The sequence below is a fragment of the Rhineura floridana genome, chromosome 9 (genome assembly GCF_030035675.1).
Source record: "Rhineura floridana isolate rRhiFlo1 chromosome 9, rRhiFlo1.hap2, whole genome shotgun sequence".
Lineage (NCBI taxonomy): Eukaryota > Metazoa > Chordata > Lepidosauria > Squamata > Rhineuridae > Rhineura > Rhineura floridana.
Genome location: NC_084488.1, coordinates 103,771,612 through 103,790,034, shown reverse-complemented (window position 1 = coordinate 103,790,034; position 18,423 = coordinate 103,771,612). Strand labels below are relative to the sequence as shown.

The 18,423-nt window shown below is 39.6% G+C and overlaps 1 protein-coding gene across 3 annotated transcripts in view; it reads left to right on the top strand.

Moving 5' to 3' along the window:
• The window catches only part of LOC133363717 (serine-rich coiled-coil domain-containing protein 1-like), a 708,122-nt gene extending 690,087 nt beyond the window's left edge, over positions 1 to 18,035 (top strand). For all 3 annotated transcript variants that reach the window (XM_061583020.1, XM_061583019.1, XM_061583021.1), the window contains exons 9-10: positions 9,780 to 9,857; positions 17,727 to 18,035. In XM_061583020.1, the coding sequence (XP_061439004.1) occupies positions 9,780 to 9,857; positions 17,727 to 17,807 (159 nt within the window). In that variant the 3' untranslated portion in view covers positions 17,808 to 18,035. The remainder of the gene's footprint in view (positions 1 to 9,779; positions 9,858 to 17,726) is intronic.
• Positions 18,036 to 18,423: the final 388 nt, after the last annotated feature.

The window sequence follows — 18,423 nt, the reverse complement described above, 5'->3', positions numbered from 1 at the left end:
GAATGAATGAATGAATGAATGAATGAATGAATGAATTAATGACACTTCTAAATAGATTGCACTGTAATCACCTAAGAATTGGGAGGGGGGTAAATTGAACCAACCAAAATCATTGTCAAGGTAAAATTTAGTTACATGTTGAAAAATAATATATTAAGAACATAAGAAGAGCTGGATCAGACCAGTGACCCATCTAGTCCAGCATCCTGTTTTCACAGTGGCCAACCAGATGCCCATGGGAAGCCCGCAAGTAGGATCTGAGCACATGAGCCCTCTCCTCTCTTGCAGTTTCCAGCAACTGGTATTCAGAAGCACACTGCCTCTTCTGACCATGGAGGCAGAGAATAGTCATCAAGGCTAGTAGCCTTGGATAGCCTTATCCTCCATGAATGTGTCTAATCCTCTTTTAAAGCCAAGTTGGTGGCCATCACTGCCTCCGCTGGGAGCAAGTTCCATAGCTTAACTATGTTCTGTGTGAAGAGGTACTTTCTTTTATCTGTCCTGAATCTTCCAGTATTCAGCTTCATTGTATGTCCATGAGTTCTATTATTATGAGAGAAGAAGAAAAACATCACTCTATGCACTCTATCCATGCCATGCATAATTTTATAAACTTCTACCATGTCACTTACTTACCTTTTCTCTAAACTAAAAAGCCCCAAATGCTGTAACCTTTCCTCATAGGGGAGTTGCTCCATCCCCTTGATCATCTTGGTTGCCCTTTTGTGAACCTTTTCCAACTCAGCAATATCCTTTTTGAGGTAAAGTGACCAGAACTGAACACAGTATTCCAAATGTGGTCACCCCATAAGTTTCTATAATAGCATTATGATATCAGCAGCTTTATTTTCAATACCTTTCCTAATGATCCATTCAGCTGGTTTAGCACAGTGGGGAGGAGAGCCTGGCTGGGAGTCCAGAGTTTGTGAATTCAAATCCCACTCATGTCTCCTGGGTGTCAAGGGCCAGCTAAAGATCACCCCCACAGTGAGTGGCTCAGGAGTTACATGCCCTGCCACCTGTGCAGCTGTGGGCAAGCTGCATAGTCCCAAGGAGCCCTGTTGTCCCCCAGCTGGCAGTTGCGGACAAGGAAACGGCTGGCTTGTGCAGCTGTGGCAAGCTGAGCAGGCCCTAGCGAGCTGGGGAGGGCTAGCCTCAGAGGGAGGCAATGGTAAACCCCCTCTGAATACCGCTTACCATGAAAATCCTATTCATAGTGTAGCCATAAGTTGGGATAGACTTGATGGCAGTCCATCCTAATGATCCCTAATATGGAATTTGCCTTTTTCACAGCTGCCGCACACTGGGTCAGCATCTTCATTGAGCTATCTGCTATGACCCCAATGTCTCGTTCCTGATCAGTCACTGCCAGTTCAGACCCCATAAGCATATATGAAAAATTAATATATATTTTTGCCCCAACATGCATCACTTTACACTTGCTTGCATTAAATTGTGTTTGCCATTCTACCAATCATTCACTCAGTTTGGAGAGGTCCTTTTGGAACTCCTCACAATCTCTTTTTCTTTTAACAACTCTGAACAATTTAATATCACCAGCAAACTTGGCTACCTCACTACTCACCCCTAACTCCAGATTGTTTATAAACAAGTTAAAAAGCACATGTTATTTGGGATGTAGGGAGTTCTGGGGCTAATATGCCAGGGAAGCACCAGCTTATGGGCTGTGTGACTTGGCAGAGCATCTAATTTTGATGTAGCCTGGTATAGTGAGCAGGGAGTAGTCTGTGTTTCCACAAGATGTGATGGTGGCCAATACAGTTAGATGGCTTTTTTTAAAAAGAATGAGCCAAATTCATGGAAGACAGGTCTATCTGTGGCTACTAGTCATTGAAGGATGGCTTCAATGTGCCTTTATTCGTTTTGTTTCCTTCATTATTCATGTTGTTCTCTTCATTTCTGAAGAACCACTAGCGAATCACACACCAACCCATTTGAACTTCTTCAGTAAGCATCCAGGCAGAAAAGGGATTGTGAAGATACCTGTGCACTTGTAATGTATGGATTACACATGGATGCATGCCTCTTTTAGCCTGCCCTTTCTAATTGAAACACTTTATTTCCACTATTATGTCTTTTCATATTGCCTTTTTTGAATACCAGTTATCCAACACCATTTTCCACTGCTTCCCCACAAATACGTTAGAATTGCTTCTGATTGCCATCTCTTCAGACCTATGATTCAGTAATTACAAAACTCTGCAAGTCATATCCAGTATTAAGCTAAATCCTGGCATGTTTTCTCTCTCTCTCTTCCTCTCCCTGTCTTCCACCCACCCCCATCCCACATCTGCTAAATAACTGTCTTCAAATAACTGGAAAAAGTATAGCGATGCATATTCAAACATTTTGATGCATGGTGGTTTAAGTGTGTGAACTTCACATTGCTAACAAAACAAAAAAACTCCATTGTTTTAGTGTAATACATAATACTGGGTAATATCTGCAGAATCATAGAACAGTAGAGTTGGAAGGCACCTATAATACCATTGAGTCCAACTCCCTGCTCAATGCAGAAATCCAAGTTAAAGCATACCCGACAGGTGGATGAAGTTAATTCAATTTAAGTAATTTTCATGCATGGATTTTGGTTAGTCTACTCTGACTATGACTTAGTTGGATATCACTGTTAGTATCTGCTACAGTTTATATCAATAGGATCTGCCTGATATTTTTAACAAAATAATAGAATATAATTAGAAACATCGTTTCAGATAAAGATGTAACTAAAACTGCAATATCATCAACTAATAAAGGAGATTAAGATATTTTGTTTGACTGAAATATATTACCATAATTAATTGATCAACACTTCAGTGTACTTACAAAAAACAGGTGGAGGATGTCTGCACTTTAGAGAAGGCATTCCTCCCATCTCTCAGAAATGCATCTTCAGTACTGTCCTATAATATTTACTCAGAAATAAGTCCCATTGAATTCAATGGGACTTACCACACAATCCTAACCTCTACCAAAGGACAGCTTTCGTTGGTTAATATGGGGCAGAAATGCCCCTCCACCAAGGTAGAGGAGCTTCACCTGCAGGGTAGCATGTCTGCCATGGAGGTCCTCAGTACAGCCATGGAATCTTCCATGGGCATAGATCTACTGCAAGGGGTGTTCTTGCAGGTGGAAGGTGTTATGTTTTGAGTAACAGCCTCAGCAGTGAGTAAGCAAGGCTTCAGTGGCACCCTGGATCCTGAAGGGCTTAGACTGGAGGCTTCATAAAAACAGAGGCCAAATGTTATTTCAGCAGCAGTCATCTTTTTTCCACATTTAGAATTGTTTTTCATTTATATGCAAAATCATGTGCATTTTAATCAGTTGATTAAAACTGTTATAATTGATCAGTTCAGTTTCTTTAAATGTGAGATGCACACAGCTGTATCATTATTATTTTAACAATGCAAGGGCCAGGAGAAAGAATATAAGTCAGTAGAGCACATGCGTTGTATGCAAAGGGTTCCAAGCTCAATCCCTGGAATCTCTAGGAAAGGGTGGGGAAAGGATTCCTGTCTGAAACTCCAGAGTGCCACTGCCAGTCTGTGTACTGAGCTAGATGGGCCAATAGTCTGACTCAATATAAGGCAGATTCCTACGTCTCCCTCCCTCCCTCTCTCTCTCACACACACATTACCACTAAATCACTCTTCTCTACCAGTTTGTTTATTTATTTATTGTATTTACATCCCACTTTTCCTCCAAGGAAAGTTCTCCTCATTTAATCCTCACAACAACCCTGTGAGGTAAGTTTGGCAGAGAGGCAGTAATTGGCCCAAGGTTACCTAGTGAGCTTCATGGCTGAGTGGGGATTTGAATGCTGGTCTCCAGGTACTAGTCTACACTCTAACCACTACACCATGCTCCAACTGTGGGAGAATGAAGAAGTTGGAGGAGATTCTCACCCCCCAGTCAAGTCAGAACTCTTCCCATGATACATAGCAGAAGCATAGTGACAATGCCAGAATGCCACAGCTATACCAGCATTTCTTGATATACATAAGTGTGATCTTATGTACTCCCAGAAGTAAATGAGAAATCAAATTAATAATAACAACTGAGAGTTAATACTGATGTCCACTCTCACTGTTACCAACCAATCACGACTTCATTCACCAATGCCTCCATAGCACTCCAGTTATCAAATGGAAATGGCATGGTGTCGTTGAACCCATCGCATGCACTCTGCTCATACAATGCACAAGCATGCTCCCAAAAAGAGCCCATAGTACCCCTCTTTTAACAGAAACAGAGAAGAAAGGAGTGCCATCCACAACAGCCAACCCTCTCAATAAATCCAGGTGGAGGAGGCCTGTACATAGGACTCAGAGGCCATGGGGCCACCAGGAGACGGGTTCGAGTTTTGCTAAAGTACAAAGGATTCTACAGAGACAGTGTTGATGGTAGCAGGTGTTGAGAAAGACTTTTGCTTGAGACCTGGGAGTATCACTGCCAGTCAGGATATATGATATGGGGAACCTGTGGCTCTCCAGATGTTGTTGGACTCCAGCTTCCATCAGCCCCAGCAAAAATGGTCAACCAAAGATGATGAAATCTCTCTTGAGTATATTTTGTGTCAGTGCTGCATATTTGGTGTTTTCTATATTTCTGACACTTGTATGCATGTTGCTGCAAGCAGATAGGATCAGACTGTTAGGCTCCCACCTGAATCAAATTCCTGTGTGAGGTCATTGGGACTCATAGTTATCCTACATTTGTTGATTTGGATGAACATTTAACAGAACCCTAACTCAAATTGCAAACAAATCTATCATATATAAACTTATGAATGCTCTTGTGGACAGGGCCGGTTCCAGGCATGACTGGGCCCTTGGGCACTAGCCTCCCCTGGGCCTGCAGCGCTGTACAGCCCAACACACCATCCTGATATAGGCAGCATGGGGCTTAATTAGGTTTCCTGCCCCACCTATCTCTCACATCAGTGTGCATGCTTACACACTGCGCTTGTACTCCTGTCATCAACCAAGATGGTGGTTGGGGTGTCAACCCCTTAGGATGCCCCTGTCTCCATCTTGGGTGATGGCAGGCATATGCACACACTGCAAAGGGTGTGTGCACTGATGCACTAATGCAAATGGTAGGTTGGGTAGGCAGTCTTATTGAAGCCCATGCTGCCTGTATTGGTGTTTCTGTGTGCCTGGGAGCTCCTGCTCTGCAATCCATATCAACATCAGCTTGCATGACCCAATGCTGTCGCAGATCACAGAAGGGGAACACCATCCTCTCACCCTACGGAGAGTCTCCTCAGGGGCCCTCTGCGCCACAGGGCCCCTCAGCTAGGGCCCAACCTGGCTGCCTGCTGGTACTGGGCCTTCTTGTAGACAATGTATAGAACAGTTATTCCCAAACTCTGTGCCACAAGAAAAATCAAGGTACTTCTTTAGATGCATCCACCATTCAGTGTCTGGCAGAACAGATGGCCTTCTCTTCACCAATCTATAGCAGTGACATCATCCTAAGAGAAGGAAGTAAGGACTCACTAGGATATCCTGACACAGCTTGTACAACCACTACTGACAGATATCACAGAATTCCAGAAACATCACAACTACCTAGAAGGCATTGTCTCATCCCTGAGCCATGACTGAATGGGCAAAGGGCAGGATGCTAAGAGATATCATATGGGTTATCTCACACTTGCAAGGAGAATGTTGATATTCTAAGAGATGACTAAGGAACTACAAAATTATCTTTTTTGAGTAAAAGGTAGTACAGTACCTGCTTTAATTCATACACCCAGAAAAAATTGCCTCAAGTATCAGACGTTTTGTAAATGCTGATGCAGAACATGTGCTCTACAGTTCCATGCCTTTTGAGTTTGCAAAAAGCAACTACCCAACAACCTGATTTTAGTATCAGCTTTTACTATCAGCTGGCTGCCCATTTGGTACCCAGCCAAGTTCAAGGTTCTAGTTTTGGTGTACAAAGCCCTATGCAGCTCGGGACCAGGATACCCGAAATACCATCTTACTTCTGATATACCCAGTCAATCACTGTGCTCTGCAGGTGAGGGCCTCCTGAGATACCATCTTATCAGGAGGTTCGTTCTGCACAATATAGGAAACAGACCTTTAGTGTGGCGGCACCTACCCTGTGGAATTCCCTCCCCTTGAATATTAGGCAGGCGCCATCTCCGCTATCTTTTTAGCGCCTTTTGAAGATTTTCCTCTTTCAACAAGCCTTTTAAGTTGAGACCTATCCCAGTCTGCGTCTGTGTTAGAATTGCTTGTTAATATGTTTTTTTAATAATTTAACCCTTTTTAAAAAGATGTTTTTAAAGCTTTTTAAAATGTTTTTAACTTTGTTTTGTTTTAATGTATTTTAAGGTCTGTTTTTATGATGTTTTAAAGTGTTTTTAGCATTTCTGTTTGCTGCCCTGGGCTCCTGCTGGGAGGAAGGGCGGGATATAAATCAAATAATAAGTAAATAATAAATAATAGTATTTTTGTTGTGAAGCTAAGCATTTTATTAGCCATTGTAATTGATATAGAACATGTTGCAGAAAATTATATTTGCAGGACAAATTGTCACTTTTATGAAGTGCATTTACACCAGGGAAATGCTTCATGATTTTTTTGTAGAACCCGTGATACTACTCACTGTTTTAAATAACCAGCACATGCCCAGTAAAATTGTTACTTTAATTTTGTATTCGGTAGTCAGTCGTTTCGTAAGTCAGAGCTACAAAAATGACAGGACATAAGAAGTGATTCTCTCTTTTTTGAAGATGGTATTAGCAAATGAATAAATCCGTATTTGATAATTTCACAGTGATGGTAATCAGACAATTATTTGATCTTAGACATGAAAGGGCTCCCGTGTCTTATGGAGTGAAGATGCTTGCCACTGAACCTCATTCTGGCCTCAGATTACAGGAGCGAGAGATTTTACAGCAGTCACCCAGTACTACTTCCTCCTCCTGTTCACAAGAGTTGTAAGCCCAACACTCTTTGTAGTTGTCCTTTGGTGGCTAAAGTGCTTCCAGCATTACTCATCAGCAAGTCCTCTCAAACTCTCTGGCTGCTTTACCTGCCCTTTTGTACCTGAATATACCTTGTATATTGTACAACATACAAGCCGTACTGTGGACATCAACAGAAGCTACGAATGTAAGAAGACTTCTACTAGATCAGGCTAAAGCTCCATTTAATGTGGCATCCTGTTTCTCACATCTATGGCCAATCCAATGCCTCTTTGAAGCCCACAAGCAGAACATTAGGGCATTGGCCCTCTTCGTTTATGTTTCCAGTGCATACTTTCTCTGTGTACTGAGAGTTCACATAGCCATTATGACCAATAGCCATTGATACTCTGAATTTGTCAAATCCCCCTTTAAAGTCTTCTAAACTAGTGGCTGACAGTAATGTCAGATGCCAGTATCAGACCCTTGCCAACTCTGCCAGACCCTGTCAAATCTAGAGACCTGGATAGCTTTATTGGAATTTTGAACCCTTGACTTGCTACTGACCTTGTTTATGGAAAACTAACTGATACTACCTCGTGATCCATAAACATCATGCAAAGTATCATTTATCAGGAAGTTAGGTGTGAAATGAATGTATCGCCCCGTTCCCTACATCCACCATACTGCAAGGTGTAGGGATCATCACCATATTTCAGAAAAAGTAAAGAAAATGCTGATGTGGCTAGAAGAGATGGACAACTAGGTGCCCGAGCCCGTGCTCTCACAGCTGCCCTCCGACATAAACTGCCATCAGCAGCAGCAGCAGAAGCTGAGGAAGCTGAAGCTGGGCGAGCCCAAGGACATGGGGAGGAAGACACTATTGAACCAGCAAACAACTTTGCTGTTATAAATGCCTGTCGCCCTTCTGCCTCTTGAGAACTGCCGCTCCCGCTAACACCACTTCCTCTTTCTGGCTGTGCAGATAATGATAATGTTGTTTCTATTTAATTTAATTTTTGTATATTGTATTGTTTATATTGTATATTATTGTATTTTTATACCTGTGTTTATTTTTCTTGTAAGCCGCCTTGAGGGCCTTTGGCCAAAAGGCGGAGTATAAATAAACTAATAATAATAATCATATTGCCACCTCCTGTGGTGAATTCTATGTGTCAATTGTGCTGTGATATAGAACAGGGCTGGGGAATCTTTTCAAATTCAAGGGCTACCTTCCCTTTGGGGCAACCTTCCAGGGGCCACATGCCAGTGGGCAGAGGCAAAAGTGGGTGGAGCAATGAATGAAAATTTTACCTTTGTATGGTAGCCTAGTTTCTACACACATATTTCTGTGTCCTCCATCTAGGCAAGCAGGAAGTATTGTCAGAGTTCCAGGATACATTCCAGACTTGGGGTGTGAAGCAGGATCAGTGAGGGAAAATTCACTGCAGAAAGTTCTGAGGGCCAGACAGAGAGGCCTGGGAGGCTACTTTTGGTCCCAGGCCTGAGGTTCCCCATCCCTCGTGTAAAAGTGCTTCTGTCCTGAATCCTGCCACTCTGATTTGTTTGGATGACTCTGAGTTCTAGACAGAACCAAAGGGTGGATTGAAGAGAAGGAGGCAGCACAACTGGATTTGGAACAAGGAGTCAGAAGGGGCAACAGTGGAAGAAAAAGTGTGCCCTGTTTCTCTGGCAAGAACTGGAAAATGGTTTGGGACCTACTTGTAGGTAATGCTGAGTCAGCAGAAACTAGTAAGAGTCAGCAGGAGGAGCGGTGGGGTAGAACAGAGCTCATGGCACCAGTGGCATCCCGTAGGTATCTATACTTTCCAAATATTAAAAATGTATCCAAATATGTTTACATGGTACATTTTTGTGAGGAAATTTGTTTAGATGTTTAGAAATGTGTCTTCTGAGAAAAATTCCAAAAAAAAGTTTGCATTAAAATGCAAAGTTTGCAAATTAGCAGATTAGAAGAAAGTATACAAAAGACTTATGAGTGAACACATGCAAAAATGGCAAGACTGATTAATCCACCCCTGGATGAGATGTTGATGGGTTGTATACTACTAAATTCTACTCAAGAGTAGACTCATTGAAATAAATGAACATAAATTTGTCATGTCTATTAACTTCAGTGGATCTACTCTGAGTAGGACTAGCACTGATTATCACCCAGTGGGACTTAGGCTGATTAGTGTCTAGCATGGATGATGCATTTCCTAATAAAATCAGCTGAGAAAAATGAATCAGGAAATGCATAAGGGGATGAGAGAATGAGGGAGAGATAAAACCTAGAATCCTATACAGTCAAATATATACGTGTGTGTGTGTGTGTGTTCCCCTACCCACCATGGAACCATATCTTTAACTCACCATCAGCATCCTTTGCAGTTCTGTTTCGTTTTTGTATCCTCTTGGCTGAACAAAGGGAATCCAAGAGTTCATACATCTTCATATTCTGTAACAGGTGGTTTAGTGTGTAAAGTTCTTCTAACTTCTCCAGAGAATAAGACTGTAGATTTATTTATTTGTTCATTTTGTTAAAAAAAGTTTTAAAGTCTTACATCAGTTTTCTAAACAGTTCTTTGTGAATCATAGCACGGTAGTTTCCCTTTACCACTGCTGAATTGTACCAATATCTGATTTGTGACCTTGGCAGCTGCCTAATAAATAGATCAACAAAATAGCATAGAGAATGAATTTTCCCTTGAGAAGTTGTAATAACTCCTTTTTTCCAGCAGCTGAAACTATGTGATTTGGACTTTTTTTGGATGAACCAATAAGGACTATGACTAACCTAGAGTATCTTGTCTTGTCTTGTTTTGTTTCACAGGAAAAAGCCCAATATTTACAGAGGACCCTTGTCTCTCAAGTAGATAAATCCACACAGACTGAACTTGTAGGCTATGATGTAAGTAGCTGTTTTAAACAGTTTTTCTTTTATCTTCTGTATTGATATTTAAATATCTACCAGCCTATTTTCCTTTGCTGCTGCTGTGTCTGTGTATTGATGTAAATGTGCAATGTCATTCATCTTTCACTCTTAAATGATTTTCAAATTCCTTCTGCAACAGAAAAAAAAGATACTTACAGCTACCTGCCAGCATACCAATGTCCTATTAATTGCTTGTTTTACCAACAGTTTCTTTATACTCTGTAATATGTGTGCAGAAATGAACATAGAGAATATGTTTCAATAGAATTTGAAGTCTTTCCATATTTTCAAATATTAAAGAGTGTATACCTTATTAACAACATAATTAACTTATTATGCACATAATCACCAAAGACTAAGACAGTCTTTTATTTTATTTTTTACATTGTGTTACAAATGAAACCTGAAATTTTTTTTGCAAAGAAATTTGTGTTAATATTTTAATCATTGGGTATAAGCAGGGAACGTTGCTAGCAATTTAACTGAAAATTAGATTTTTTATCCTGGTGTAACTATGAACTGCTACTATTGAAAAAGTATTTCTGTGTACTGGAATAACTAATAGAGTTGGCTTGTATGTGTTTTCTTTCTCATTACAACCTTCCTTGAAATGTGTGTTGGTAATCAAGGTTTGGAGAGTGTTAAGCAAAATTATTGTCTACTGGAAGGAACATTGCACTGCTGGCTTTCTTTAACAGTATCCTCTAAAGCCGATCTCTGACTTTTGATGTAGGTTCAGACATGGTTTTGGTCCGTTCCACAAGCACTCAAGTTGCTGTGCACATTTTACTTTTATGGAATTTCTATTTCTCAGGATCAGAATTTATGGATGGGACAGCCCTATTCGGTTTGGTGTGCAGGGCATTAATTTGTGTACAAGAAGATGTCTTTTTGTTTCGTTGTCTTTTTAAAAAGTGGAAATACTTGTTGTGACCGTGTGTGAATGGATGACTGTGTATGCTACCTCCCTGGCATGTACACTTTCCATTTGGAGAGAGTTTCTGATTTGGGGCTGCCTACAAGCAAGCAAGAAACCCATTGGTGAAATGGCCACATGAGATACCTGTACCACCCGAGCACCTCCATACCTGCATTTCCATCTCTGCATTCTGCGGCAGAACTGCTGTCTGGCAGGACTGTAAGCTAAAACATCAACACATTGGAAATTGCACTTTGCATTTATTTATTTATTTATTACTTCACTTATTTATTACATCTATATCCTGTCTTTTGGTCTACCCAAAGGAGGATAGATAAAGCCAATGAAAACCATAAAACAGTTATCAGAAACAGTAATACTGTTTGGATATGTCAAGAAAGTTATATTACAGGAAGATCAAGAAATGGTGATTTATCTTCTTACAGCAGCCTGAATGACTCTATGTCAAGCATGGGGAAAAAATCAGATGCTCCCCCCCCATTAGAAAACTGGTTAACTAAGGGGTTTAGGATGTGGCTCAGGTTATCAAACTTACAAATATAATTAATAAGGACTAGAGAAGCAAGGTGACAGATGGATAGAAAAGTGGAGCTTATTTATATTATACTGGAATGAAAGGATGCAGGAGGCAGTAAATCCACATAGGTTATTTGGGGAGATGTAAACTTAAATATATCTGAGGTCAAGTTTTCTTTGAAATATACTTGGTTTCAATAATTTCTTTTTAGTACTGTGATTATTTTACAAATTTAAATGAATGATTGGGTAGCTTGCATTGAATAATGTTGAGTAGCATGTGTTTAATATTTACATAACACCTGTTTATCTACAGATAGATGAATGTAGGATTTATTTTTCATATTTAATAACTATATTAATGTTGAATGTATTTAATATTTGTATAATATTTGTGTATATATATGGATAGATTAATTTAGTCTTTAGACTTTTGTATTTAATAATTATACTAATAAAATGTTTTTTTAAGCAGCTATTGGAAACAGTGGGTGGTATTCAATGTTAGTTCTTCTCAAAATAAATCCACTGAAGTTAATAGGCATGACTAACTTGGGCTCATTAATTTCAGTGGGTTTACTCCGAGTAAGACTTCGTTGAATACAACCCAGTATAATAATTCACCAAGGAAAACATCACATAAAAGCTCACATTTCAAGAAGGTTACTCACGATTACTCACTAAAATCAGTTGAACTTAAATAAGCTACAAAACATATTTTGGGTAAGCCACAATGACTGGGTGGAACAGGGAGGTCTTCGCTGCAGAGGAAACTCCTTGCTCCTTGTAACCATGACTATTTCACCCGTAAGAGATGCAAGTTTCAATGAAAGAGCGATTTTGTGCAATTTTGAATACTCTTTTTAACATACCCTGTGTGCTTAGCTTGCTATTGCGACATGCTTTCATATATGAAAAAATTAAGTAAAAGATCATTTGGGTAGGGAGGAAGTAACTTCTGAGTTTATAATCCTATAAACTGAAAGATAACGATAAAGATAAATTGGACTCAATTTTAACATGACTTTTGCAATGGAACTTTAATTAACATATGCATTAGCATAACAGTTGCGACCATGCCTTCTGTCCAGTTTTTTCTTGTCAATGATCCCAGTACAGTTAACATCATAGTTTATTTAGTTGTTTATTAGATTTATATCCTGCCCTTCCTCCCAGTAGGAGTTTAGGGTTTCTTTTGCTATATCTCATCCTTGCAAATGGGACACAAACTTTGTGCAACTTGCATTGGTTCTTCGCTCCTCTGTAGTGCAGATGGGACCAACTGGAGAGATAGTATGGCTGATGCAGCCTTCACAACCAAAGAAGCTATGTTGGTTGCAGTATTCTTTCATGCTGTATCATTCCTTGGGGTGGAGAACTTATTCATGTTTGTCCAGTTTATTGTCATGGTGCTACAGTGGTAGAAATGTATCTGTAATTATTATTTTTTTACAGTAGTGTGTGACTGTGTTTCACAGTTTGCTCTAGATGGATAAAGGCTTTACTTTCAATCAATGGAATTACTTTCAATCCAGAATGCTCACCTTTAGAAATTCCTTCATTAATTAAGTCATACTTAACAACTCTGGTTCTTTCAAAATAGGATTGTCTTGCAGAAGATCCTTTTTCTTCTCCACTTAGTTGTATACATTCTCTTCTTCCTTCTCCTTCAGTGATCTGGAGGACTGTATTTATTTTCTGTCTCATTATTTTCTGTTGTTTCCTCACATGCTCCATATACTTCCATCTTCTTCAGTATTTATGCATCTTAGTAATTCATAATGTAGTGTTGATTACAGTCGTCAAGCCAGATTGTGGGTACTGGGAACCAGACTTTTAAAACATGATCCTCATGTGGCAAGATTGTTATTGCAACCAGTTAAAACATCATAATCTGCACATGATAGTGAGTGTGGGGGGGTATGACATACTCAAATGAGTATGTCACATTCATTTGACATAGTAGCTATCATGTGGATAGGATAATTTTTGCCATGACATTGCACTGGGTTGGATCCAAAAACCAAAAAGAAAACAGCTTGCTAGTAGTGGCCTCCTGCTGGGAGGAAGGGCAGGATAGAAATAAAATAAATAAATAAATAATGTCCTGCAAAAGCTTGCACCACAGTTAATCTAGTGCTAAAACAGGTTGGCTCTTTAGCAATTCTCATGGTTCTGCTTGTGCAAGAGGAAGTGCATTGTTGGATTCAGTTGCACTGCTTTCATGCGTCATTGCAACATGAGGCATGAAACAGCCGTTCTGTAAGTGGAAGACACCTTCTATATGTGGGAAGGCTCCTTGGATCCAACCCAGTATCTGAAAAGAACTATTCTTCGTGGTGTGTTGAAAGCCATTTTGAGATTTCTTCTCAAACACCTCATTGCATGGAAATAACCACTATATGGAGGGATTTGAGTGGGGCTCCATGTGACTATTATAACTTCTAAATGCAGAATTGAACCCCATCCTCTCACCCATCAGCAGACATCACAAGTGACATCAGCTGATGGACAGGTGGCTGTGGTTTGGGGAAAATGGCCTTTGGGGCCAAACTAACCCCCTCTGGTGAGCTAAGATTGTTCCATGGACCGGAGGTTCTCCACCCCAATCTAAGCCACCCTTCAGACATTTCAGGATCTGTTTAAAATCTAGTGTTTTGAGTGTTGAAATAATATTGCAAAGGCTGCCCAATATATTCCTTTTTTTTTTTTGCTATACCCCTCATTCCCACCCATTTTTCTATTTTCCACAACTCCTTATCTCATTTCTACATTTTTTCAGCTAGCAGACATGGTGGTTTAAATATAATCGATATATCGACATTAAAACATCATCACTTTTAGCAAGTGAGCTATTGTACGTGATGCGCTGGACTGTTCTGTCTTCCACTGATGGGTATTGCTAAAGCATGTTTATGGTAAACTCTTTGTTGACACCATTTAGGGCTAAATGCATTAATGCACAACACTCCCTTGTGGCTTCCTGGAAAGGAATGGAGTGTCTTGTCCTTGCCACCTGACAGAAATTCTGGCCCTGCAGTCTGTTGCCAAAAATATCAATATGTTTACATAGGATAACATCTGTTCCTGCCATTGTTCATCTCTACTGCTGTTGTGGGTACTTTTTCTTCCCTTGCCTTCCATATTTATTATGATAATATTTTTGACGTCTAAAATATGGTCCATGTCTCAAAACATATTAGCAATGCATGAACAATCTACACTTACTGATTAGGTTCATAATTACATGTCTGTGAATTCATCTGCATTTCTTCTGGGTCTTATGTATAATATATGGTTGCAGGTGATCATGGGAGCATGTACACATTTTTAATTCTTGCACCCTCTTTTTTGCTTTTACTGTATTATAAAATACTTTTTCCAAAGCACTTTAAGGAATTTCAAAAGGATTGTTTTACCCAGGTAGTTCTGTCCATTGGCTATTGAAGCAGAGCAGCGTTAAAGAGGTTTGCCCTTTTGTGTGCAAATCGGCTAAATCAGTCATTCAGACAGATTATTTTCTGAATCCTGCAGTACTTCCAATCAGTGTCTAATAGGAATACTCAACATAGTGTTTTTTAAAGGAAAAAATATTTTATTGCCACCAAATAAAGTACAAAAATAATATACATAGTTATATTTTTATATTTTATATTTTTAAGTTGTTTAATATATTTTAATTGTATATTGGATGTTTATGTTGTGAACGGCCCAGAAAGCTTCGGCTATGGGGCGGTATATAAATCTAATTAATAAATAAATATAAAATAAATAAATCTTTCAGTAAAAAAAGAATGTCAGTTATAACTTATCCAACATCTAAATTCACAATACAGCTATAATAAGCATTTCTTCAATCAGGGCTGGAGAACCTTTGGCCCTCCAGATGTTGTTAGACTCTGATTCCCATTAGACCCAGCCAGCATGGCCAGTGATCACAGATGATGGGAGCTGTAGTCCAGCAACATCTGGAGGGCCAACGTCTCTCCAGCCCTGTCTTAAATAAAAGTCAAAACCTCTGTACAGATATTTTCTTGGGGTTTTGAATTCTTCCACATCAGTGTAATTAAACAGTTTCTCTTTTTTGTTTGTGTACTGTCCCATATATATATATATACGAAGGTAATTGTGATTAACCAAACAGATGTTTTTATTGTATTAACAAAACGTTTCAGCTTCCTCCTTCATCAGCTGCTAACATACAACTGCAGTTACCAAGGTGGCAGTTATAGAGCTTTGAGGATGGAATGCTCACAGGGGCTTCATTTGCAGAAGCTAAGTAGTGGTGGTACTGGCCTCCAGGTTCAGGCCATGTGGTGCCAATGTGTCCAGAGAGTAAATCCAAAAGTTCTCCCTTTTGGTCAATGCTGCTGGATCTGCTGGCATCTCTATCACTGTAACGGAAAAGTCCAACAGGCTGTGACCCTCGATGTTAAAATGCTTTGCAATCGGATATAAATTATAATTATTTCATTTTCTTATTTCTGTGCTGGGGAGTTTTTCTTGTATCCAGCTCATAGTTAGCATACTCCTGATGTATCAAAATAACTAACAGTGCAATGCTCTGAATGTCTACTCTGAACCAAGTTCCACAAGCTTCAGTGGGACTCCCAGCTAAATGGGTATAGGGTTGCAGCCTTACTCAGTGTAGTACTTTAAAGACGGGGGTCACCAACCTTTTTGGACCAGAGGACCCATGTCAAATTGTAAGAGTGCTGGGGCACCAGTCACAGGCACAAGTCACAAAATGGCTGCTATGGGGGCATGACATAGCAAAAAATTAGAGAGTAGTCAGGGCAAAAGGTTTCCAATAATTGTATTTCCATACTAGAAAAGGCTTGACCTATTGAACGTCTTCCTGCCATACAGTTGTTAAAGGCACAAGAACCCTGTTTTTCCCAAATGCCAACCCTAAACCAAAGCCCAGGCTGGCATCCTGTACCCACTTACTAGGAAGTAAGCCCCATTCGAAACAAATATACTTACTTCTGAGTAGACATGTATACTATTCTATTGTAAGTTAACTGTACACTGAATTTGTAATCAGTCCCTTGCCTTTATCTCCCGTAAGGCAAGAGATATGCCTAAGCCTCTTTGCAAAGTTTTCACAGTTGCCTTATTGTGTGGTGATATTTGCAGAAAATGATTTCTAGGCACTACCTGATCTTCGGCAAACTCAGCACAAGAGTTCTGTGTGCTAGGGAAAAAGGAAGGGCAAACTATGGACATTCCAAGGACTAGAAAAAAAGACAAAAGCTGGAAAGTGTACTAAAAGGAAGGGCAAAACAGCAGCTATTTAGGACCCCACGGATTCCTGTTGCCTGATGTCCGAACAACTCACTTATCAGCCACAGCTCTGACTTCACTCATTGGCTAATAACACTTACAGGCAGGAACAGCCAGGCTCATTTCACAGAAATTACTTAGAAGGGTACCTGCATATTTTGCTCCAAAGCTTGCTTTCTAAGAGGGCTAAATGTATTTCATTTAAAATTTAAATCTCAGATACTGGGGGTGTCACTGAAGCTCTTTGTGGGCACAATGGCACCCCTGGGCAACGTGTTGTTACCCATGCTTCAAATATTATAAATTGTATAATTACAAAAATTGTAAATGTTACATTATCTTGTAATATTTACAATAAGCCTGAAAGATGGGTCAGTGTTCTTGTACACATATTACAGAAATGGGGGAGGAAGTAAAAAGGAGGAGTTTTTGCAGCGATTGATAACTTGTTGCCCTCCAGATATTGTTGGACTCCCTCTCCTATCAGCCACAGCCAGTAGTGATCAGTGATGATGAGAACTGTAGTCTAATAACATCTGGAGGGCTACAGTTTCCCTCCTCTGGGTTAAAGGACCACCTATAAGCAAAATTTGAATCAGGGACTTCCTGATTTATAGCATGGTTTCTTAACTACAACACTACATCACAAGCTCTCCAGATACTCACCTAAAAAGTCTGAAACATGTACGCTTAATGCAGAGAACACATCCAGTTCTCCTTTCATTAGTCAAGGAACTGGATTCAGAGCAGCACAATAGTAATATAATTTAGTTAATTCTCCTCAGTCTTGTTTGTCTTTGGTACTCGATTATCCCCCAATTTTATTCTCTGTATAGATGTGGGTTCCTTCTTCATCCAGACTCTTTCTTTTAAATGTGCAGTGCTGTAGACAAAAATATGTATTGGAGTATTTCATTGATTATAATTGTAGCATGATTATATTTATTTTAATAATTAATTATTATGTTTTGGCTTAAATATTCCTTCTTGGAGCACAAAGCATCTGTAATACAAATATTGTTTTATGTCTCTTCTAGCAGTGATACATGCAACTTAAGCTCTGAGACTTCATTCATCATACTTTCTTTTCTTCTTTTTTAAAGGCCCTGTGGAATTCTTCATGTACTGAAGGTTCAGTTTACAAACCAATCAGCATCTCATTGGTACCAACATTATTTAATTAAATAAAAAATATACTTGGACACACACCCCATACACAGGATAGCTTCACTTGGTTGCCTATATAAAGAGGAATCTGCATTTGCCTCAGGTGTTTGCCAAATTTAACAATATTTCTAACGCTGGGAGAAAATGCCTTATTTGTTATAGAAACAACAACAACAAAAAGTATTCTTCACTCTTCTCAGATGCATATAGCAAATATTTGATTAAGTTATTACCAGTAAATTATTACAGGATTTTGCAAAATGAAAATAAAATATAATTTCTCATCCATAACTTGTGTACAGTTGTATTGTCCTTTGGGGCCAATAGTTGTAGATACTGGTGGTTACACACAGAGCAACATCCAGGGCCAGCCCTGCCATAAGACGGAGTGATGTGACCAACTTCTGGCAGCACCACAGCCGGAGAGGCAGGAACTGATATCTGAGTAGTGCAGGGGGGGGGAAGATTTATGGGCCAGCACTGAGACCATTGTGACTTCTAATGCCAACATACACTCCTAGCCAGCTCACAAATCATAAAAACCAATTACAATTACCAATTCCCGTAGAATTCACATTTGTGTCTTTTTTAAAAAAAAAAAAAACCCAAAACAATAGCAAAATTTGGAGAAGC